The sequence below is a fragment of the Phyllostomus discolor genome, chromosome 6, assembly GCF_004126475.2.
Source record: "Phyllostomus discolor isolate MPI-MPIP mPhyDis1 chromosome 6, mPhyDis1.pri.v3, whole genome shotgun sequence".
Taxonomy (NCBI): Eukaryota; Metazoa; Chordata; class Mammalia; order Chiroptera; family Phyllostomidae; genus Phyllostomus; species Phyllostomus discolor.
The window spans coordinates 42729600-42755526 of NC_040908.2; the positions used below are offsets into that span (position 1 = coordinate 42729600).

At 35.8% G+C, this 25927-nt stretch overlaps 1 protein-coding gene across 2 annotated transcripts in view; it reads right to left on the reverse strand.

Moving 5' to 3' along the window:
• Nucleotides 1-12186: 12186 nt before the first annotated feature.
• Nucleotides 12187-25927, reverse strand: part of PELI1 (pellino E3 ubiquitin protein ligase 1) — a 54992-nt gene continuing 41251 nt past the window's right edge. The window contains exons 2-7 of one of the 2 annotated variants that reach the window (XM_036028047.1): nucleotides 23959-24098; nucleotides 22292-22421; nucleotides 19252-19353; nucleotides 15555-15752; nucleotides 15269-15457; nucleotides 12187-14598 (exon numbers count right to left, since the gene is read on the reverse strand). In XM_036028047.1, the coding sequence (XP_035883940.1) occupies nucleotides 14032-14598; nucleotides 15269-15457; nucleotides 15555-15752; nucleotides 19252-19353; nucleotides 22292-22421; nucleotides 23959-24029 (1257 nt within the window). In that variant the 5' untranslated portion in view covers nucleotides 24030-24098 and the 3' untranslated portion in view covers nucleotides 12187-14031. The remainder of the gene's footprint in view (nucleotides 14599-15268; nucleotides 15458-15554; nucleotides 15753-19251; nucleotides 19354-22291; nucleotides 22422-23958; nucleotides 24099-25927) is intronic. The other variant, XM_028514665.2, reaches the window with a different exon arrangement.

Below are 25927 nucleotides of genomic sequence, written 5' to 3' on the forward strand. Positions count from 1 at the left end.
GGCTACCTCCCTCTTCTGCACAGTATTACATCTACAGAGCCTTATCTGACCTCTCAAGTGCAGTTCAATGCCCATCCTATGCACTCTTAAAGGATCTGTATTTCTGTCTTAGCACTTACACATCATTCTACAATTGCTTATTTACCCGCTTTCTTCTACTAGATTTTCAGCATTGTGAAGGTAGGCACCATATCTATTTTATTCACCTTTTGTATCTCCAATGCCTCTCACTTAGTAGATGCTCAGTATATTTTTGTCAAATAAACGAGCCCAAAGTTGGTATTCAGTATTCAACACATGCTTCCCTTTCCAGGTGGATAAACACATTTGACTAGCCAGGCAATTAAGAGATATTCAGTGGAGTATTATTAAAAACCACTCTCATGCTGAATTAGCAAAGAATTCTGCTTTCCAGACCTGTTTATTTAATTCTTATGAAATCATTAGAGTGCTATAAACTGTGAGGCTCATGTAAAGAAACTCAAGATCAAATTAAAATCAGCTCTCACTTTCCAGTTTAAGTCATCAACGGGCTTTCTTCTTTGAGATTTCTCCAGGATTCCCACAGGACAAGGAGAGAGAAAAAGGTGTATCACAACTGTCAGCAAAGACACTCATTAGTTTGCTATTCCACTCAAGAGTTCCTCTCTCCTATTTTGTGATCTCATGGTTGTTAGAAAATTAAAAATAGCTCTTCATACTTCATGAAGGATGAAGGGTCCAGTTCTGCTAAAATATTCAATGAATATTTAACTGAAGGCTGATTATATGTAAGACATCCTCTTATTTTTTACTATCTTCTCAGGTTTTATAAATGATCAAAACTTTGTCTCCTCCAAGTATTTTATTTTTCTGGCATAGATCTCCCTGCTTTAAAGAGGGGTTCCTATTCTGTTGCTGAAGACCTTCCTGGCCTTTAAGAAGCAGAATGAAATCAGATAAGTAGTTTCAGTCCCAGCCATACAGGTCCAAACCACAATACTGATTTAAGACACCAAAAATAATTTTGCTCTGAGCTGTTTTTCTAATAATATTGGATTGGCCAAAAAGTTTGTTTACGTTTTTCTGTACAGTGGCTCTAGTAGTGCCTAATTGTCTTTAACTTGGCTCAAAACAATTTTGTTAGATCGTATTGTGACAGCTGTCATATCAGCATGAATTAAAAAAACATCAAAATTGGTGAATTTTTGTGCAGCCATCTTAATATTGGAGTTGGAAAAGGTAACAACACAACTGAATGCAAAAAAGATTTGTGCAGTGTATGAAGAAGGTGCTGTGACTGATAGAATGTATCAAAATTGGTTTGTGAAGTTTCTTGGTACTGTTAACATTTTGGCCAAATAATTCTTTGCTGTGGGGCTGTCTTATGCATTGGAAGATGTTCAGCAGCACCCCTGGCCTCTCCCCACTAGAAGCCAATAGCAGGAGATAGCCAACATATTCAAAATATTCAAATCAATCAAGCTATTCGTGATAATTAAAAATGTATTTTTTATTTTATGGAAAAACTGAATGGACTTTTTGGCCAACCCAATATTTATCATGATGCATTGCATTATTTTCACAATACCCTCATATCCATTCATTCAAGTACATTTTAGTCCCTGGTACATATTTTCTGGTTAGAATATTTTTTCTGCATGAGAAAATAATTTTTTCAGAAAGGGGATAAAATTTTAGATTAACAAACTTACTCCATTATCTCCAATTTCATTTAGAGAATTGATCTCGAATTCCGGTGGGGGAGGGGGGAAGCATCATCTTGTTGCCACCCATATAAGTTTAGTTTGCTTAGGTAGAAAACAGCAGCAACAACAACAAACCAACCCAGAAAGCAAAAAGCAAATGCTGGAATTTAGAAATGCTGCTAGCTGGACACGAACCATGCAAATAGACGCAAATGAAAGAAAGCGTTAAAAGTTGATGATGTGTTCTTGCCAGCCATGAAGATGGTGCTGTCACAAGACTCTATTTTGTTTACTTATACCTGGTTCTCCAAGTAAAGACTTCTGTCACCAACAGTTTTCTGAAACTGTTCTTACTTAATGAGATGTGACCTTCTTGTTTGTGTGTAAATCTTCTGCAGCAAATGCTGGGCCCTGTGGTTACAGGTATACTTATACACCAGACCAAGGGGATTAGGGAATCCAGTTCAAATTGTCAGCCATAATGAGCAACGACAATGACAAAAGACAAATTAATATAATGTTCTCAGAGTAAAAATTTTACCTACTACATGTTACATCAAATCTTTCACTCATGCCTCTCCCATTTGTAGTATCATTATTTCATTGGTAAGCAGGCTTAATTCAGCATAATGAAGGAATGCATGAAAAGGTTAAGATTGACTTTCTGTTTGAATTCCCATTACAGTCAAACATTTTTGCACATCAAAAAGATGTTCAAACCAGTGCCACGTGTCAACATATAAATAAATTCCAATACAGGTTGATGGGACTGTTCCTTTGAATTTGTTGTTAGGGAATTTGACCTGTTGGGTCACTGCTGTGAACTGTCTCCCAAACTATGCTTTTTCAGAACTGTTTCAGCTATGAATAATTTGGAATATCCTTTCCATTTGCCATTGAATGATTAAACTGAAGATAATTTTATAGTTAATTTTCTCTGTTTATAGTTAAGATTCTCTGATTTTGTTATATTTCAAAGAGGCTACTGAGCTCTCCAATTGAAGAAGCAATAAATTTATTAGTTTGAGACCACCTGCTTTTACATAGGACCAGCACCAAAGTCCTAACAAACTAAAATGAGATACAACACATATTAATTCATCAATGCCAAAGAATTGGATTATTTTGTTTCCATAGAATGGCAAGTAATGAGATTCACGACCACCGATAAAGCCAAGAAGTAACATAAAAGTATGTTACAAAATTTACAGGAAGTGCTGGCTTCAGTATAACTAGATCCTTTCCTAAGGGGGTTGCTTATCTTGATATTTTCTAACTCCCCTCACTCAGTCTCTAGTTTATTTACACTGAATAAGTGCCCATTGTTACCTACTTTGATAAAGGAACATCTAAGGACTGGTATCTGAGGCCAGACTGAATTAAGGCTTGGACTTGAGCCTTGACTGAAGAATTCCTTCTGTTTGTGAAATTCCACCAGGACATTTTCAATGGTCCTTTTGTATTTAAAAGGGAATTAAAACACTTTGGTAAATAAATATGGCCATATTTGAAGTCAGTAGCAATAATGAAACCACAAAAGCACCTTCAAACAAACTCTTGATTGTTAACTCTGAAACTTTCAAAATCCTATAGTATACTAAAGCAGTAAACACTCTTTTACTGCTTCTCTGCAAAAGGCCACATCCCAAGGGTAATGTCTCAGACTTTTGTTTCATCACATCACAAATAGAATTTCACGGTTATGTTACCCTTGCAACTAGATACCAACTTTGCATAGTACACCTGACTCAGGGATCATTGCCATGGTTGAGTTCTTTGAACAAAATCAACCAAAATATAATTAACATTTTCATTCATGCAGTGTGAATTACACTAATGAACTTGTTAGACTTTACACACTCAAGTAAACACTGTTCCTTTAAAAAAGTCATCTTAAAAAGCTCTTATTCCAAAATTAGGAGCAGCCATTTAGTGTGTGTGTGTGTGCATGCGTGCGTGTATGTGTGTGTGTGTGTGAGAGAGAGAGAGAGAGAGAGAACTCCAAGTTGTCTCTTGGTATGATTCCTTCCTATAATTTCCACACCTGGACATTTATATAATTACTATGGGACCACAATAAGTTCTCTAACTCTACACCCCCACCCCAGTCCCTACACAAACTCAACTTTAGAAGTAATTACTTTAGAGTTTCTAACATGTTACCAAGACCCTCAGTGAGAAATTCCTCTCATTTCCCCTCAGCTGCCACCTGGTCTGTCCCCACTTTGGGAGCTCTTAGGTCCATTCTGTAGGAAATTTCTTTTCTTGCCCCTGTACGCCTAGCTCAATTCAACCCCTGTCTCTCCACGTAGGGATCTGCCCTTCATAACTCAAGATTTAGACAACTTTATGGGCACTTGGAGTTTGGGTTACTATTATTTAATTATATTGTGGACTAAGAAAGATTCTGAGTTGCTTAACAATATAGTAGTTTTAACATTGTAATGAGATATTACAAAATCACCATATTTCAAATAACTCATTTTCTGAAGATCATTTGACAAGGAAGGCAACTGAAAGTCCAGTATCTGAATGTGTTGCATTCTTGCAGAGGTGTGGTATGCAAAACGACTGTGCTAAATTCACAATAAATAGAAGAGTAAAATCATAAGAAGAGCCTTACCATTAAATGAACATTCAGCTTCACTGTATGACTCAGGCAGAGTACCAAAGAGCTCTAAGTGAAACTGCTGAACCCTTGATTCTCCTTTCCTATTCGTCTTTCATTTCCAAACTAGGCAGCCTTTCAGTGAAGAGAATTCTGAAGCAGAACGTGCCCTACATTTGGGAGCCATTGTTTATGGCAATGAGAGCTGATGTTTTGACTCTGCTGACACTTTTAATTTAAAAAGAAAAACAATTAAAGTGTAACGTACTGATCTCTGTTTCGACAAATAAAACATGGGAATTTAATAGAATCTTGGTGACTCAGGTTCATTATAGTCAAGAGTATTAGGACAGACATAGGGGACTGAGGTTCTAGTACCAGATTTATCACTCAGTAGCCATGTTATCTGAGGCCTTGGTCTCTCATCTGTAACTTAATTGTCAAGATCCCTTCTAGTTTATATTCTATGTTTTATTAATAGTTATACAGTAATGATATGTTACAACTTTAGGAAATTCTAAGGTGGGTAGATCTTAATTTTCCCTTCCAATCATGGTTGACTTCTGTGCCTTTCCTAACCAAGAACAGGCTCAGAAACTTGTATCTATGGATGACATACATTTTTGGCTATAATTGATATTTCTTCTCTTTTCTTCAGGATAATCCTTCTGTTCTTTTCCTGGCATTGCCTATGGATTTTCACCTGTTGTCCTGTAAACCTTCTACTTATTGTCACTTTTTGCAATATCTCCACCTTCTCCATTTTTTGTCTTTTTAGCCAATGAAAACACACTTTCTGGTCAAATAAACAGTTTCAGTAACCTTCATTCTTTTGACTATTTTTTTTCATGCTACTACTCGGAGATTGTTTTGGCATCTTAATGGTTCAGAGCTCTAACAGTTTTCTATAATTATCTAAGAAATCATTTTTGGGTATTTGTCATGTGTCAGACACCATGATAGTCCTTTATTGACTTGGAAATGATTCCTTCGCTATGCTCCAGGGTTAAAATGGGAAAGCAGCACATATGACACCAAAAGCACAGGCAACAAAAGCAAAATAAACAAGTGCAACTACATCACATTAAAAAACTTCTGTACAGCAAAGGAAACAGACATTGAAAAGGCAACTTATGTAATGGGAGAAAATATTTGCCAATCATATATCTGACAGGGGATTAGCCTCCAAAATGTCTAAGAAACTCCTATGACTCAACAGTAAAAAACAAAAACAAAAAAACCCTAATAACCTAAGGAAAAAGTGGCTAAGGACTTGAATTGCCATTTCTCTAAAGAAGACATACAAATGGCCAATACATATGTGAAAAAATACTCAGCCACTAATCATCAGGGAAATGCAAATCAAAACCAATGAGATATCACTTCATACCTGTCAGGTTGGCTATTAACAAAAAATAAAAAACAGGTATTGGTGAGGATGTAGAAAAATTGAAACCCTTGTACATGGTTGGTGTGAATGCAAAATGGGGCAGCCCCATTATGGAAACAGTATGGAGGTTCCTCAAGAAATTAAAAATAGAACTACCATATGATCCAGCAATTCCATGTCTGATTATCCAAAAGAATTGAAACCAGAATTGTGAAGAGATAATTAGGACTTCCATCTTACTGCAGCACTATTCACAAGAGCAAAGCTGTGGAAGCAACCTAAATGTCTAACAGATAAATGAAGAAAACATGGTATATACATACACTGGAATACTATTTAACCTTAAAGAAGGAAATTCTGCAACATGTGAAAACATAGATGAACCTTGAGGATGTTTTCTAAGCAAAATAAGCCAGTCACAGAAAGACAAGTACTGCATGAAGCTACTGTATAAAGGAACGGCAGTACTTCCTGGATGTGAATTTCTCTGACTAAAGAACCAGAAATAATTATGAGTTTCTGCACCAGTGTATCCACTGCTACTTTTCAGGCAGTTGCATAGATCTTGTAATGTTCTCTTGTTGAATAACCTACTAAACACCTTTATGCTAAATTGCATTAAATCCGGTTGTATACTCATGCCACTTCTGATTCTATCTTTTGTTATAATACCAAACTATTTTCCCCCTCTTTTAAAACTTTTTGCTGTTGATGCTTAATCTTAATTGTAATTTTTTTGTAAGCCACCTTAAATCATTTTTGAAAAGTGGCAAAGAAATAGACATCAAATTTCACTAAAAAAAAAAGTTGGGAGGAAGCAGCAAAATGTGGTAGCTGCCTACACAGATATGGAGCAACACTTCAAAGTTCAAATTCCGACTCCTCTATTCATAAACCATGTGAACCTTGGACAAGTTACTAGACATTACTGTGTCAGGTTTCTCTTGTAAAATGGAGACAATAGTTCCTGTCTCATAGGGTGTTTTGAATTTTAAATAATATCAGTAATAGAGAGGGTGGGGCAAAAGTAGGTTTACAATTGTTAGTATGTAAAATTAAACAATTAATAAATAATACAAAAATAAACTCAAATTCTCACAACCGTAAACTTACTTTTGCCCCTCCCTATACATAGAATAGTGCTTTTAGAACAGTGCTTGACATATAGCAAACACTCAGATATTGGAATTATTTTATGCTGGTTTAGCTTTAAAATATATAGTGGAGTTAACAATTGAATGTCAACTTAAACAAACCACCATTCCCATTATATCATTTAACAGAATGTTTGGACTTGATACTTTACAATTACAAGGAAAATTCTTTTTATTCTTTTTTGACCATATTGTCAAATCCAGGCATATTTGCTTAAGGGAAACTGGATATTAAAATCTAGACCTATATAATAGGCGTAAGAATTCTTTGTTCTCCATAAATATTTGAACATTAAATTCTTTTTAAAAAATAAAACACAACATGTGCTCTGCCACTACCAGAAAGGATTTGAAGCAGCAAAATATTGAGTCAACAAAACTGAGGACTTTAAAAATATAAATGCAAGAGCTAAGGAAAAAGGTGTACATGAGTGGGGAGAAAAACTGTACCAGAACATGTTGGCTAAAGGAAGTTACTGCAATTGAAAACAGATCTTCATTTCCTGAGAGGGCAGCCAAAACAAAGAGAGAAACATGAGAGGTGTCCCAACTCTTAGTTCAAAGAAAGGAAGCTCACTATTAATCAGGAGGAATACTTGGTTTGCTTCTAAACTATCATAGAACGTATGGAGAACAGTAATCATAATAGTTAAAAAGTTTGACAGGTTTTTTTTTTAAAAGCAGAAATGGTTTAACTTTGGCAAACATCTTGTTTAAAGGAGTGTCAACCTAACATCCAAGACTAAGTTCCTGATTCCACAACCAGTGCACCCTCCCCTGCAAACCGCTCTGCTCATAATCTTCTCCACTTCAATAAATGGCAATTCTATCCTTTCAGTTGCTTAGGCTCAGCTGAATCAGCCTCGACTCTTTCATACCCATATCTGATCTACCAGCACTATTGTCAGCTTTGCCTTCAAAACATATGCAGATTCCAGTTACTCTTCAAGCCAGCTCCACTACTTCCACTTTGGCCCATATCTGTCATTTCCCTCCAGGATTGCTGCACTGGTCCTCTAATTGGTCTCTCTGCTCCCACTTCTGTCTATTTAAACTCTTAAAATTATATCAGATCATGTTACTTCCTTATTCAAAATGCTATGGCCCCCATATCAGAATAAAAGCCAAAAATCTCAGGAGGTCCTCCAAGAGCTAGTTTCATCTCCATGCCCCATTTTACCCTCTGTTGCTCTACCTACTACTTTTTTGCTTTTAATTAATTTATATTTTATTGATTATGCTATTATAGTCCTGATTTCCCCCCTTTGCCCACCCTCCCAGCATCCCTGCTTCCTCAGGCAATCCCCACACCATTGTTCATGTCCATGAGTCATGCATATAAGTTCTTTGGCTACTCCATACCCTATACTGTACTTTACATCCCCATGGCTATTATGTGACTACCAATTTGTACTTCTTAATACCCTCACCTCTTTACCCATTCCCCCACACATCCCTCCCATCTGTCAACCAACAAAACTCTCTCTTTATCCATGATCCTGTTTTTCATTTCTTAGATTCAATTGTTGATATTTATTTTTGCTAATTATTGTTGTTTTGATGTTTTTCTTAAATAAGTCCCTTTAACATTTCATATAATAATGGTTTGGTGATGATGAACTCCTTCAGTTTTTTCTTGTTTAGGAAGATCTTTATCTGATTCTAAATGATATCTTTGCTGGGTAGAGCAATCTTGGCTATAGGTCCCCGTTTTTCATGATTTTGGATATTTCTTGCCAATCCCTTCTAACCTACAAAGTTTCACTAGAGAAATCAGCTGACAGTCTTATGGGAACTCCCCTGTAGGTACTAATTTCTCTTGCTGCTTTTAAGATCCTTTATCTTTAACCTTTGGCATTTTAATTATGATGGGTCTTAGAGTAGGCCTCTTTGTGTCCATCTTGTTTGGGACTCTCTGTGCTTCCTGGACTTCCATGTGTATTTCCTTCATCAAATTAGGGAAGTTTTCTTTCATATTTTTTCAAATAGATTTCCCATTTCTTGCTCTTTCTCTTCTTCTGGCACCCCTATGATGGAATGTTGGACCTCTTGAAGTTGTCCAAGAGGCTGTTTATACTAGCCTCATTTTTTTTTTGGATTCTTTTCTTCTTGGTTGTTTTTTGCTTCCTTATGTTCCTTATCATTGATTTGATTCTCAGCTTCATCCACGCTGTTGTTCCTCTGAATTATTTCAATTAGTGTGTACTTTGTTTCTGCTTTTTAATGCTGCTGAGACCTTCAAAGTCCCTTGAGCATCCTTGTAATCAGTGTTTTGAATTCTGCATCTGATAGATTGCTTATCTCCATTTTGTTTAGCTCTTTCTCTGCAGTTTTGAGCTGTTCTTCCACTGGGCCATGTTTTTTTGTCTCCTCATTTTAGCAGCCTCCCTGTGTTTGTATGTATTAGGTAGAGCTGCTTTGACTCCATGTCTTGGTAGTATGGCCTAATGAAGTAGGTGTCCTGTAGGGTCCAAAGGCACAGCCTCCACTATCACCCAAGCAGGGTATTTGAGGTGTGCTGTTCATGTGGGCTGAGTACACCCTCCTCTTATAGTTGAAACTTGGTTGCTGTTTGCAGATCAATGGGAGAGATTTACTGAGACCAGTCAGATCCAAGGATTGGCTGTGACCACTTACCACCAAACTCCGCCCTCCATGGAGGATCAGCCGTGCATGGGCATGGTGGTGGGACTCTGACGTGGTTTGTACCTGTCCACGGGGTATGCTGGCCCTGGGCTTTCCCAGGTAATACAGGACACGGTTAGAGCAATCTGAGATGGCTGCAACTTGTACTGGGCTCAGAGATTTGCTGCTATTCCGGTGTTGGAGCTCAGAGTGAATGAGTCTGAGTAGGTGCATCTTAAAAGTGGGTTCTTTAAGAAACTTCATCTGTTTCTTCCACAGACTCAATCCTGGCTGGTTTTTGCAGCCAGAAGTTGAGGGGACTTATCTTCCTGGCACTGAAACCCTGGGCTAGGGGCCTGTTGTGGGGCTGTGACTCCCCGCTCCCAAGACATCCCTCCCAAAGTTTTATCCACATGTGGGTGAGGGACCAGCCTGTTCCACATCTGCAGCCCCCTTACCAGTCTGGATGGATGTGGTTTCTTTAATTCCGTAATTGTCAGACTTCGATCAATTTGATTTCTGACAGTTGAGTGATAGTTGTTCTGTATTTTAGTTATAATTTTGATGTGATTGTGTGAAGCCACGTCTGCCTACCTGCCATCTTGATCTGAAGCCATACTCCCTTTTTCATACCACAAAGCCACACTGGCCTTTTTGCTATTGAAACATCACACACTTCTACTTTAGGATCCTTACAGTTACTGTTCCCTTTGGCTAAATGTTTTGCTCCTAAGTAGCCACACCCTTTAGCTCCTTCAGATCTTTAGAGTATCACCTTTTCAGTGGGGCTTTCCCTTGTGCTATTTAATATTGCAAACACTCTCTACACAGACAAGCACATGCGTGCACACTTTGCTTTTCCCTTTTCCTGCTTTCTTTTGTCCTTTCAAAACTGCTGTCATACTTTATCTTTTATTTTTCTTATTCATTTCTATTTTCCCCAATAGAATACAAACCCCACGAAGAACGTTTTTTTTTTTTTTTTTTTGCTACATCATTCTATGTTTAGAACAGGGCTTGGTGCACAAAGGATATTCAAGTATCTGTTTTAAGAATGTATGGATAAAATTTGAGGGCATGGCCTTAAAGTACATTTATAAGAGTAATCCTGAAAGTGGGAGTGGGAGTTAGAATAATACAGTTCAGTTATACAGTATTTTGATGATCCAATTTGCTACAGGGTTAATTCTTACAACGTAAAGGAATGGATCACAGATTTTTTAGACAGTAGTCTCTAAAGTAGGGTAGCACATATCAAGATGATCCACTGGGATGAGGGGACAAAGTGTTAGAATTTTATTTATCATATACATTTAAAGAATTAAAGGATGAATTTCCATGGTGCCCTTACTCAGTTTATGTTTCAGAAAAGCATGCTTCACACATGGTTCTTGAGGTATCCTGAGGGAGAGTGGAGTGGAAATACTCATGTAAGATGTAATTATACAATATATTGGGTTGGCCAAAAAGTTTGTTTGGTTTAATATGCCTCTAGTGGTCCTTAGTTGTCTTTAACTTCATCTGAAACAATTTTGATAGACTGTATTGTAACAGCTGTTACATCAGCATGCATTTTTATTTTTTTGGCATGCATTTAAAAAAAACATCAAAATTGGGGAATTTTTATATAGTTGTTTAGTATTGAAGATAGAAGAAAAAGCAACATTTTTGGCATACTATGCTTTATTATTTCAAGAAAGGTAAAAATACAACCAAAAAACAAAAAAAGATTTGTGCAGTGTATGGAGAAGATGGTGTAAACATGTCAAAAGTTGTTTGCAAAGTTTTATGATGGAGATTTGTTGAACCTGATAGCCAACAAATTGAAGACATTAGTTGAGAACAATCAACATTATACCACGTGGGAGATGGCTTACATGCTCAAAACATCCAAATCAAAAAAGTTATTGGTGAAAATGAAAAAAAAAAAAGTCTTTATAGGAAAAAACTAAACAGACTTTTTGGCTAACCCAATATTTATATTATTATTTATTCTTATCCTGTTTTACCTGTATTAGATTTTTGTGATGGAAATAAGCAATTTCAGCTTCAAGAAGATAACCTAACATTTAGATGAAGGGAAATTTAATCCCCTGTACAAATTAATGAACATTTAGAAATGAAGACATTTAGATATTAGATATTTATAAGAGCTAAGCCATGAAGAATGTCTGCCTTGATAGTGCATTTAGGAGACCTGAGCATAACTTTTTCCTCTTTGGCCAGAACACTGGCATTCATTCCCCTATATAACTGAGTAAAGTAAAAGTAGTTCCATTTGGCATTGGCAAAATGATGGAAAAAATGTTCAAAATGCTTGAACAGAAAGATACCTGACTACCGATTTAAATTACTTGAGTTTTCAAAACATGAATTTGATTAAGAAATGAACTAAATTTTCCCAGTTGGTAGGACGAAATTCAGGCACTTTGGGAAGAACAGAAACTTTTATGGTAACTGAGGCACTATTTAAACAGTCTAGTATGCACCTTGCAAGGAGCCAACTCTAGCAGGACTTAGCAAAGGACCTCAATTATTCAACCATTAATAATACGACATGTATTCCCAAAAGAATCAGAGATTTCAAATTGTACCTTAAATGCAAACTCATCTATTTCAAGTGAATAGTTTTGAAGTGCAAAGTAGATTTGTCCACAAGTTATCACTTCTGATTTCCCATTCTCAGTTATGCAAAAATGAATGCACGGAGACAAATTCAAATATCTATTTTGAAAATATTTACTTAGTTTGAATAAATTAATTGCAAATAAAAATTAGCTACAATATATAGACTGAATAGAAATGACTAGAACAAACACAACACAGGACTTGATTTCCTTGCATTAGTCACAAAGCATGTGACAATCTAGAAAACTTCAATATCAATTATATTTCTTTGAAAAGGGGGCAACAGCAGTTACTGATACATCACAACTAGTAAACTTATAATACAAATTTCCTGACATGCATTTCCTGAGTGAACCCAAATGATCATTTTTAAAAACAAGAAAATGTTGACAAGTTGAAGTAAAATAAAATAGTTCGTGGCTTCTAAGCAATAGGTTTTTAAACCAAAAGAAAATCCAGAACAGTGCTGTAATAGGATAAATTAAAGCTATGCTACCACATACATAATTTTGCTAGAAGTCAATTATTATACAACTTTTGAAACTAAAGAAAAACAAATCAAAAGATTAAAATAATAATTCTGTCTAATCTGAAAGTGTATTGATTTCTACAAGTGCCACAGAGGATTTGATGTAGTGCCAACTGTCTATACTTTCCTTGCGGTGTTACAGAAAGAAGGGATCAGGAAGAGAAGGGGAGAAGAAACTTCTTGCTTCTGAGAGCAAAGGATTTATTGGAATTAGAGAATGAACAGACCATGCAAGTACGTCCCTCCAACTCTGCTGTCAACAGTGTGCATCTGCCAACCATGCATTTCCTGGAGTCACACTGGCAACTCTCCTTAGTATGCAAGTCCAAAGTTAAGGCTGGTCTGTTAGGTTTAAAAAAAAGGGGGGGCATACACTTGTCATTCAACCCCTTATATCTCTCTAGACTTCTTGATGTCTGGATAAGGTCAAAAACAGAATAATTAATTAAGCATTTATTTTTCTAAAAGCAAATCAAGCCCACTCTCCTTTCTTGTTAATTTATGCTTTTTCTCATGAGAATTTTTTTTTCTAGAAACAGTGAACAGATGAACCACAGTTTATATCTAAAAAATAAACTTGCCAAATGTTGCTGATACTAAAAACAGATTAGTTATCACGGGAGAAAAATAGATAATCTAGATTTAATTGCATATTCAAAGGAGCATATAAAACGTTTCTTAGCATTACATTTTTGTTATAGTACTACACTTGAGAGAAACATTAAGGAAAAAATGTTTTCTGATTACTTTCAATGTAGTTAAAAACAAACACCTCTTACATAATGATAATGAAAATGAATTTGGTTTTACAAAATATTCTAATTTACCAAATTCCATATTTAGATGGGGTGGGGAAAGAGGCTCTCTTGTCCTTCTTCCTAACTTTGCAAATCCTTGAGTTATGCTTGCTAACCTACTATTCACACCAAGAGTGTGACACCATCGTTACCATGCTACTCAATCAAGAACACTCTAAGATATATCTATAATAAAGATAAATAGAAAAAAGTTAATATACATGTTGCTGTATTTTACAATATTTGCAACAAACTGTAAACTAACATAGTTTGAACCAACAGTACCCTCAGTTATACAAAACAATTTTTCAACACTGAGGATGGGTGATTCAAAAACACTAAAATGAAGGCATAAAATTAGACTGTCTTTTTTCTCCTCAAAATAGATTTAAAAAACTCAGAATTCAGAACTCTGGTACTTTGAGAAAATTCCTTTGCTTGAGTTTCCCAGATTTTTGCTCAAAAATTACTCTTTATTATAAATGTTTAAAAAACTTCTCCATCTTAATGCAAATGATCAGATTAGAGAAATCAGGACATGGACAACAGGTTGAAAAACCCAACTCACTTAGCTTATAAATTTATAATTCAGTCCAAGAGGACAACTGTCTGTTAGTCTAGAGGTCCTTGGAAAATAAGTCTGATGTAGCCTTGTTCACCAGCCAACTGATGTGCACAAAAGGGACAGGCTGCATGAAAAGTATGAGTACCATGAGGAAGCAGGATCTGGGACCAATAGGCAGTTGTCTTTTCTGAACACACATGCCCACATGGGCTAAATGCATGGGTTGGAGGGCCAGCGTCCACATAAAATCCAGCTTCACATCCAAGCCACAGAGGGACATAGGGCCCAACAGACCTACACATAGGACATTCACGATCTTTTCCATCACGTTCTTCTTTGTTTCCCCAGTTATGATAGCCATGGACATGGCCGCAGTTCAGATATACCCATGGTTGTTTTTCATCAACAACATCTTTCCTCTTCATACTAGGAAATGCTAGTGTGTTGAACCCTACAGGGCATTGAGGTCGTGCTGCATTGATTTCCTGTCTTAAAGCTTCTAAATGCTTCACTGTAGGAGTGTGGGAAAGGCCTTCTGCAGTACGCCACAGCAATGTTGCACCACAGAGATCAATTAATGAGCCATCTTGCAACTGATTGGTTTCAATTTCCACCTGGAAGAAAGAAGATCAAAAAACACATTCATAGCTGTGTCTTGGATTTTTTACATAACAGTGTTGTCTCATGTGTTCCTTATATAGAACCAACATTTTCTGTAACTGTTACTAAATATTGAAAAAACTTGAATGATAGTCATAAAAAATATAAGTCTGAAAATCGAGGATAAAATAGTAAACAGTAACATTATTTCTTTTCAGCCTTATTGTAAAGATAACTTATGATTCAAACAAAAGAGATAGGCTACATAGAATGAGCACCATGAGGAAGCAATATCTGGGACCAACAGGGAATTGTCTTTTCTGAACACATATGTCCATATGAGCTTATTTTCCAAGGCTAATCAGTAGATCTAATATTTCCAATAAATATCATGGTCAAAGATAATATAAATATAAGTAGAAAATACAGAGTGCTATTTAATTTGGGAAAGCTTAGGTTTTAAAATATAGTAACATAATATGAAAAAATTAATTTTTAGAGTGTCCAAATTAAAACATTAAAACATCATATAGTATAGTATTTAGTAGTCAGTGTTTGATAATCAAACTTAGTACTATGTGTCAACAAGAGATTTAAGAGTTTCGGGGAATACGTAATGTACTCAGTACAACTCACCCAATGTGTTTACAGTAGCTAAATAAGAAACTACATCTCAGTACTTACCATTTTCCCTCTCTGCTGAGCTGATCTGGTTTCACGCAGGCTGAATACATTTCCACACACTGATATTTCTCTCCATATTCCAGGCTTGGAGTCTTCTGTGAACCCATTACGTGGATGCATAACTAGAACGCCATTAGTGGTTAAGCCATCCATTTGCCCATCTGATGTCTTCCATTTGGCAGCCTTCTCCTAGTTGGAGTAAGAAGAGTGAGCTTCCATTTACTTGTAATTTGGAAATAGAAGTGATTATTAAAATAATGCATCATTTAGGAAAACAGCTCTTTACCCCAAGAAAGATGTTTTTTGATGAATCAAATCCTGCAGCATATATCCGTGCTGTAAATGGGGGACTGCGTTCACAGATGATTCTACAGGCAAATCTTGAGATAGTACTTTGCACTGACTGTGTATCAGAATTACTTTGACTTCCAGGAACTGTGTCAGTTACTACAAAATCAATGGGACTTTCAGTCGACCGACCAATCTAAGGGAAAAAGAAATGTCTATAAACCTGTTCAAAGGAACACAGTGGAAAATCCTTTCAACAAAGGCACAATAAGGTGCAATCATTAAGCCTCTGAAATTTCTAGAGCTCAAACTTATCATAGTTAACTCTGGAAGCATCTATACCCTTGAAAACCAATCTGTCAGACTTGCTCTAATGTAATAATCACTTAGAGCGTAGAATTAAGTGGGAACTTACAATTCAGAATATATGAAACCCTCAGGGAATAAAGAGGTTAGGATGGGTGAGATTTCTAGATGGCTACAGATGGAAATATGTCTACCATGTACTACTCTCTACCTTCTTTAACACAATATAGTTAACATATAACTAAATCTTTTATGATGACTCCAGGATATTACACAATGAATACCCTTTATATTCAGCTGAAGTACACTGATGTCTTCAGGTGCTATAAAAGCATACAAGAACATCGATCCTAATGTTAAGGGCTTATACAGTATTGCTTTGAGGTCTTATATATACTTCATAGATTTTTTTTTTTTGGTCTCTGCCAGGTTGTCAGCTATCATTTCTCACTGTTGAGTACACTTGTCTCTAGCAGCATACCCCTCCTCTAACCAGCTACTCTTACTCTGGTACTTGGGTTGAGAAATCCAATACCGTAACCAAACTTCAAAGAATGGCATTTCAAAAGGTTACTGATAAGAGCCTAAGGGGTTCTCCAGCAAGCACAGAAAAGAAATTTCAGTGCTTGGCCTACCTGACATTTACTTTATATGCCTAGATATCCTTTTAATTTTTTCCTTGTTCTTGGCCATATTTCAGAGATAAGTTTCCCAGATAAGAGTTCTGGTCGGTGAAGTGTCAGAATTAAAAACAACTTCAGAATATTATCTAATAAATAAATTGATTTCATTTTGAAAGAAGAAAGTTAAAAAGGAGAAAAGGCAATCAGTGGAATGGATGACAGAACTGACAAGTGTCACAGTGTTTTAAAAGTAAACCTTTAAAAATGATCGGCATATTAATGTATTTGTTATAAAGTAATATCATAAAATTGAATAATGTGGGTACTGAAAGAAAATACTGACTCTCTACAAAGATGATTTTTAAAAGTCATTCTTTGCATAGCTGAGCCTCAGGAATTCCTCATATCAGGATACTTTTGGATAAAACTCTTCAGTGCTTTTGTCCTACCGTTAAGTATAAAGTCTTTATTTAGTTTGGAGTTTTAAGGGAAAACTGGTTGGTTAACAAATTTAAGATTGAATGTACCTTTTCCTTATTTCAAAGATAAATGATATCCAAAGAAAATAATCTCAGACCTTTGAAATAGTTCCAAAAATAAAAAAGCTCTTTTAGAGCCAAAAGATGCAGAACCAAGGATTGGATTGAGAAGTGATATTCAGAATCAAGATATTCAGAAGCAGCATTTATTTGGGAAGAGATATTGTTCCAGAAGATCTGATATTTGACCTGGGCTTTAGAGAAGATGATTTGAGATATCAAAGCAATACTGGTAATGACAGATATGAAGGAAGAACTCTTAAGTACCTATGAAGAGAAAACCTACATGACTGTGCTCTGATGCAAAATATAAATGTGTTAAACTTTAGTAATTCCACCTCTTTCTAACTGCTATTAGTTTTAAAAATACAGATCTTATCTAGACTGCCTACATATGTAATCAACTTGTAATGTCTCCTTTCTTTATTCATAGTGTCAAGCAATGCACTGAATTGGAGTTTGAATATCTGATGTCTTGAACAATAAATATTCTTGTTCAGGTTAGAAGGTAAGCAATCCTTGAATGCTTACAAAACAAGTTCCTCAAAGACTAGCTAATTTATTGGGATAGTTTCTGATATATTTTAATTTTTGATGTAGAAATGTTTGTATCTTTTATACATTACAAGGTGTAATGCTTGTAGAAAGGATATCAGTTTACTGTTATGGAGAAAAACTATTCCTTTACACTAAAATTCTAATCTATGAGCAAATATCTAGGTAGTATTTTGATTTTTTCTGAAATCACCGATTTTTATTAATTTCATAACTGGGAAATTCCATGGGAAAGTGAAAGGAGAGTGAGTCACATAAAGCTGAGGATGGGCCTGGAGCTGTCTCAGGATCCCGGTGACTTACTCAGGGCAAGGAGTAAGGATGGGTCACAGGGTCTGAAGGCAGTCATTCAGAGGAAGGACACGAGACAGATGGCAAGTTCCGCAGGACAGCAAAGGGTCAGTGGGCCTGATTAGAGGGGCAAGAAGTTCAGGATGCCCTCTAGGTGCTGCCTCAGCCAGGGCTGCAGGCAAAAGAGACTGTTGTGGAAATGTGGTGGTGGGACCATGCCACTGGGAGCTCTCTCATGAGAGTTTTTATCAGACTTGCCACAGTGGTTGTAGCATTTTGATTTTTAAAAAGCTAACTAGGTACATTAATTTTAACTGATTGTCAGCAACAATAAAATATGGAAAATCATCCTAAAGTTTGTGTTAGGTTCTTGTTAAGATCCAAACCTTCATTTTTATTAAGGTTGTTATTTATTTTTAACTTTTTGGTAAAATCAACATCCATATTCTAATGTTAGAAACATTATTCTAAAACTTCAGTATTCCATTAAAAGGGTTGGAAGGAGTGAGTGATTTCAAAGAAATATTTTGTTAATGATGATAATTAAAGACATCTCCAGGCCTTTTCACATTCATTTAATCTTGTAAAATAAAGGGAATATTAAAAAGTCATTAGGACAATAATTGTAAAAACAACATTATTAGGTGCTTCCGTTTTTTTTTAATCAGAAAACCCCAGGTCTTTACAAATCTCAATATTAAGGGAGAAGATACTATGAATTTTGTTTATACATCTTTGAGTTTGGCTGTTCTATCATCTACCAGTTTATATAAACATTCTTTTATGCCACGGATTGGTATAAGAGAATGAGGGGGAAAAAAAACCCACCTTTTATTGACCAAATATGTGCTGAGAAACAAGTTTGACTTCACATATATGTTAGAAACAGAACTGTCTGTACTTTTTGTTGTCTACAGAGGAAAAGGGGAAAGTGGTGTCAAAAAAAGGTCATATATGTGTGCAGAATATTTCTTGGTTCCTTTTTTGGGATAACAATAGCTAACAGAGTTACTCTTGTATCTAGATTATTAATATCTAAGTGTTTACCATCTACCTGGTATACTCTGAGCATTTTACATGTACTAAACCAATATAAGCCTTGTAATAGTCACATGAGGGAAGTTTTATTAACTGTATACTTTACAGGAGGAAACCGAGGCATACAGTGGCTAAATGATCTTTAAAGGAGTTCTGATTCCAGAGACCATCTCTTAACTATGCTATACTACCTTCTATGTATGTGGTTTAGGAAACAATATTTATTTAATAAAATACATGAAAATATGATAATCTTCAATCTGAACAGAGCAGAAATCAATGGCCATAAGTTTTAACTTTCTTTGTTTTGTACCAAAAAAAAAAATTCCACATATCATAATACCTGAAACATATCAGTGTTGCTGTCATGAGTATATTCAACCACCACTGTCTGGGCCCGAGATAAGGTATATGATATGCTATGCTGGTCCTTGTTGCTTATTGCCTAAGAGAGAAAAGATTAATAGCAAAAACTAGTTGGCAGGTCAATTTAACCAGATTTTAAAAAAAGGTAATCTATCACATATATGACATATTCCCCCTTATCCTGAAATTTAAGTTAAAGATTAGTAACTCTCACATAACCTTAGCTGTGACAGCAGTTTCTCAAGATGAGTGGGACATAGAAAAATACTTTGCCATAGTTATGGAGTAAGAACATATTTTCATTGTATAAAAACAATAAAATTTGGGGCTGCCTTGTATTTAATTATGAAATCATCAAAACCAATCCCATGTAGAATTTCAAAACAGTGCTCAGTACTAATCTGGTAAGAAGAAAATACAAAATTTGCAAGATAAGAGGAATCTTATTTTTAAAGTAACTCAAAGAGTTATAAAGTTAACCAATAAGCAGAGTTAACTGGTTTTCTAACCATTCTGTGACTACAGATGACAAATATTTGCCACATGCTGGGCTAGAGACAGAAAAATTCATAGAATGATTACATATTACCAAAGGAAATGGATATAATGCTTACGACTATACTTCTGACTTGTCCCAAACTAAAAACATTGCTAAAAAGAACTTTTCAGTTTTGTTTTCAGGCATTTTCTCTCTCTCTCTATATATATATGAGTTGAAGATAATACCGGACGGGGGAAAACCCAAACAAAGGAAGTGGAAACAGGTTGCGTAAAAGGAAAACATACAAAGACACAAAACAATGATTATACACAGGAAGGCTAAATGAAAAAAAAAAAAAAAGTAAAGTTCTTATTTAGAGCTCTGGCATTTTAAAATTTTACTTGGTATGATTTTGTAGCCAATCTATAACAAATAAAGCCTTAAAATAGTGGCTTTAAGATTAAATAAGATTTTGAAATTTTCATATACTATACCAAGAGAATAAACAAACACCTGGGTACTAACTACACAGCTTCATCAAAGTTCGACAGTGTCATTTTTGCTTCTGATGTTTTAAAAGAAATTAAGTGCTACAGATACAATCAATACTGTCTGCATGTTCCTCCCTACTCCCCTTTCTTCGTAGGCATCCAACCTCAAGAGCAGCACAGATCATTCCTACGCGTGTTCTTTTTCACTGTGCATTTATGTATTCATAAATGTTGTGTAATTGTTTTACAGGTTTTAAAACCTACAAATGACTTTAACTCAGCATTAAGGAACTGACTTTTCAATCAAATAATTGCTCAGTATTTTGAAAGTTAATTCTTAATGGCTAAAGAGCTTTAAAAACAGGTGTTTTGTGTACTTTGAGATTGTAAACCCTGTTTTTCATTTTTGTTTTTAGCTATTAAACCTACTTTCAGATTCTGAGCAAGAACTATGTCAAGTTAACTTCTCACTGGACTGGAAGGCAGGGTTTAACCATTCACCCCAGAGGACTGCCAGACTAAACAGTTTTCTTCATGACCTCATACTACGTTCTTCCAAAACTGAAAAAGGAAAGAGGCAGTCTTTGTTCCCTAAAACCCTTGTTGTCCAGTAAAAATGAAAAGAAGCTAACAGTGAAAACATTAGAGGTATAAAAGTAAAAATGCAAAGAACAGAACAGAATATTACAGAGGTAGGGATTAGAAATATTTTCCCAATGATGATGGTTCTCAATCAGAGGTCATATTAGCTGTGTGAGGGGCATCTGGAAATATGCAGGTGCATTTTCTGGCTGTCACAATGATTTGAAGGCTTACAAGGCATTGTCCTGCAATAGGTGAGACAACCCTGCACAAAGATTAATTGGCACACCCAAGTTGCCAAAGCACTTTTGTGGAGAAATACTGGAAAGAAGCCCCTCTGATTGGATCAATAAGCTGTTCACTTCCACCACCTACTTAGCACATCCATTCTCTTCAAAGGAGCAAAAAGAAACACAAAAGAAACTGTCCCTTTTCTACATTCACTGGCTCTCAAACAGTAATAGATGATGCCTGGTCAAGGCATGAGGACTTTATTTTAGACATCACACTGAATATAAAAACAAGCCAAAAATCCAATTAACTTTGGGGGCTGAAACTACGACTTAAAACAAGGCATCATTTACCAATTTCTCTGTCTCTTGTTATTTAACTTACAAAGATATACTCAGATGGAATAATATTAATATACATCCTGGGGCTGCTTAGCTAAAGATAACATGTACTCCCATAAGCCAAGGAACTTCAACGGGAAGTACAGGAATTCATAAGAAATGTGAAGATCTAAAATTCCCTCTAATTGTCTATCAATCTAAGAAAAGTCCAAGTGTCTTGAAATGGTGGCCTGGGTTCTAGTGACTTTTGGTAGGGACAGAAAAGCACTAAAAGCACTAGACAAGGAGATTGAGAAGTTATATTGTAGATACAGTTGAGTATTTGCTTTTTCATAGCTTCGATTCAACTTAGTAATTATGGAGGTCTACTTTTTTCAAGGCATTATGCTAAAAGTTATAAGGATCATAAAACAAAATATAAAAATAAAGAGCATCCACAGAATCTTTGAGAAAGACCCTTAGTTAAAAAAATTACCACACCCAAGCATGCTTCTAGTACCTGAATATAATTCTTACATACTACATTCCTTGCCAAGCCTAGCCAAGGGCCCTCTAGTGCAGGAACACTAATTCTCAGGGCAGGCAGCTGCACAATTCTAAATACTAGATAAAGTACCAGACCCACCCCCACACTTTTTAATAAGAAAAGAGAATGTTTCCTTCTAATTTCCATCCACTGATCCTGGTTTGTCACTAAAAAAAAAGTCCAATGCTCTTCCATATAGCAGCCCTTCACATGTTACATCTCCAAAGTGTCTTCACTCACCCAAACAAAAGGAAACTTCTGGTATCAAATGTGAAGGGAAAACGCAAGAGAATATGAACAACATGCACAACAAGTCTTTCAGTTTCTCCAAGTTAATTTACAGGGTTTTTTGTTTGTTTTTTTACCTTTGCAGCCTGAGGAGTACAAGCAATATGCACAGTGCTGGGCTTCACCCCATTTGCCTTAGGTCTTTTAAATAAAGCAAACCTACTTTTCCTTCTTCCTCTATCGCCGTTTGGGAGAGACCCATTATACCTGAAGGGGGGAAAAAAGATTTAGGTGATTTCTTGTAAGAACTACACAATTCTAACAGATGTGTTACTTTGCCTTATAGGATCAATTCCGATTAATTATCTATTACCACATTCTAAGTATCTAAAATTCTTTTTAGCAATTGCTGCTCCCCAGCTGCCTGGGTATAAAACAAAATGAGATTCCATCTGGCCACATTCTAAGTCACAGAGAAGTACCTTTTGGATTATACATATAAAGCTAGAATTTGGATCCTGGTGTTTGTCATGCTTTTTTTTCATTCTTTACTTTGAGTTAGTTGTATTTTTCTTCCCTCTTAAGATAACCAAGAGCTGATTAGCATATCTGACTCCTTATGACTCATTCTATTTTTTCCAAAAGGTGAATGCTTGTGTGTGCTAATCTAATCTTTAAAAGTACAATATAAAATTTTAAAAATAGAATCTCCTTTAATTTTGCACCAAACACTTTAAATAGCTGAACTTTTCAAATGAGAAATTTTAGACTTGTTTGTTAGGTCTCAACCACCCAAACGTAAACGTACACATTCACCGTATGTTGGCAAAACCTGTCCAACTGAAATGCCTGTTAAGCAGCAGTTAAATATACTTTTGTTGTTCTAATCCATGTCCATTTTCTCCATGACAACATTATAAAGATTGAACTACCGGGAGAAAAGTTCAAAACACATCATCTGGGTCTTTACTGTGTAGTAAACTCACTCTTGGGTTCTACCCCATACATCACCATACTTAATCCATCCCTATAAAAAACTCTCCGGGACTGGCATCACTCTCTGCTCTTACAGATTAGGAATTAAGTTATTCCTCAGAGGAATGAAGTTCCTCACAGACTCAGAGGAATTAAGATACTTTCCAAAGGTCACACATGTGATACCAGCAAAGCAGATCCAGGTGTTGTCATGCCTTTTTTTTTTCATTCTTTACTGCTTCATCATGACATGGGCAGTAGTTTAATAATAATCTCGCCTCATTCACTGTTTCCCCCTCACATCCTGAAGTCATGGTCAATCTGGGAGGAAACGAAGCAGGGAACAGGGACAGTTTTGAGGCTCTGGAGGAGAATGTAATTGTAAAATGGCCTACTTTAGTGGCTGACAATGAAGAGAAGGGAGTTTACTCAAAGAATGCCATATATAAATATATAACAATTACACTGACCACCCTTCATAAAAAATAAAGTCAGCCAAGGCAAATTTTCTAAAACAAGAAATGGTGAAGACAAAATAATTATGCAGCTCTAGACAACACATTTTCATTTCGTCTTCAAGAAGCTTTGTCCTATCTAGGGGTGGGGGTTAGGCAAAATTTAAGCAGTACTTGAGCACTTACAAGTGATGGCATAAAAATGAGAATTAAGAGTTTCCTGACTTGGTAATATTACCCTGTATCTTTAAATCCTTTCTGTAAATAGGTAAGATATAAATTCTAAAAAACAACAACAAAAAACAACTTTTAACTTAGATATTAAAGTTACTGTATAATATTCAATTTTATGTCATCAGGTGAAGAAAACTTACCCTAAGACAATGAGTTCACCATATTTTACTGGTGCTTTGGATGGATGATTTTCTTGATCAGGAGAAAACATGAGCTTGGTTGTTTTTCTCAAATCTTTATTCACTGGTCAGGAGCCTTGGGACACCTTTTGCATTATTTCCTAGAGGGGAAAAGTTTTCATTAATAATGTGAACAATAAATTTCAGTTTAAATAAAGATGTTATTTTCTAGTCTATCTGGTACAAATATTATGCAAATTATCACATAATATAAAATATGAAATATTTCCCCCAGTAATGGTTATGTATCTGATAAAACTGTTTATAAATAAATTAAAATGTAAATTTGGGGACTTCTACTTCCAGGAAGATGGAGTAGACTTATTTTTCCCTATTATTTCCACTAAGTATAACTAAAAACCTTGGACATTACATATAAAGCATAGGAAGACTCTGAAGAGTAGAGAGAAGGCCAACCAGCTAGGAAACTCAGGAGCCAAGGAACAACACAACAACAACACAAAGAAGGTAAGTCTTCTTTTTGCCTAATATAACAGATTTGGAATTGCCTACAGCAACCTGAAATGCCAACTAGCAAATTAAAAAAAAACAAAGCCCAACAAAAGCCTAGTCTCTCTAGTCAAAGGAACAAGAAAGGACCAGACTTTAGTAAGACTGAAAACTTTTGACAATAACTGCCCTACTGCAGTCAAACACCACAGAAAACACTGTGGCCCTACCTCTATCCAGAGCTGCAAGAGCTGAGTGAGGAGCCTAGACTTTGACCTCATGAGGTCTAATGAGAAGGCCCAACCTCCCATGGTAGTGTCAGGGTAGGCCAAATAGGGAGCCAGGACTTCCACCCTGCTGGTTGATAACATGCCCCCACCTTTACTCTAGCAGTGCCAGGGAAGATCACATAGGGAGCCCCAACTTCTACCCTTAACCACAGTAGTAAAAAGGATCTCTTTCCCTGGGCTGGGGGTGGGGGGGATTGTCAATGGAGGCTGAGTAAGGAATCCAAACTTTTATGTCCAGCTGGCCACAAAAAGGAGGCGCCTCCTATTCCCCTGCCAAACAGTATCATGTAAAGTCAGTGGAAACAGAAGGTGAAGTTAATATCTTCAGTCTCAGAACATAATACGAAAATACCCAGGTTTCAATAGAAAATCATTCATGATATACATTTAAAACTATGCAAAAAGATAAACAAGATGACAAATGAATAGACAAAAAAAGCAAAAAATGAAAAGACAAATAAACCAGAGTCTCATGGACCTGTGGGACTACAGCAAAAGATTTAAACTTGTATCACTAGAACCCAGAAAAGCAAAAAAGAATGAAGCTGAAAAAGTACTGAAAGAAATAATGGCTGAAAGCTTATCAACTTTGGAAAGAGAAACAAAACCACAGATTCAAGAAGCTGAAGAAACCCTGCACAGGATAAATCTGAAGAAATCCATGACAAAACACATCATAATTAAACTTCTTAAAACCAAAGGCAAAGAAAATATCTTGAAAGAAGACACAGCGAAACTACATCTTACCTATAGGGGAAAAGCAATTAGAATGACAGTATATTTATTACCAAAAACTATATAAGCCAAAAGAAAGTAGCATATTTTTTTCAGGCACTCAAAGAAAAGAACTGTCAACCCAGAATCCTACAGTCAGCAAAAATGGAAGAGAAATCAAGACATTCTCAGATGAGGGAAAATTAGGAGAATTTATCACCAGCAGATCCACTCTAATAGGATGACCAGAAGAAATTCTCTAAGCAGAAAATAAATGATAAAAGAAAAGAACCTTGGAACATCAAAAAGGAAGAATATGGTAAGTAAAAATATGGCAAATACAATAAGCTTTTCTTTTCTTGAATTTCCTACGTTATGTCTGAAGGCCAAAGCAAAAATTGTTAACACTTTCTGATGTGGTTCCAATGTATGTAAAGGAAATAGTTAAGACAATTATATACATATTGCACTCCTGG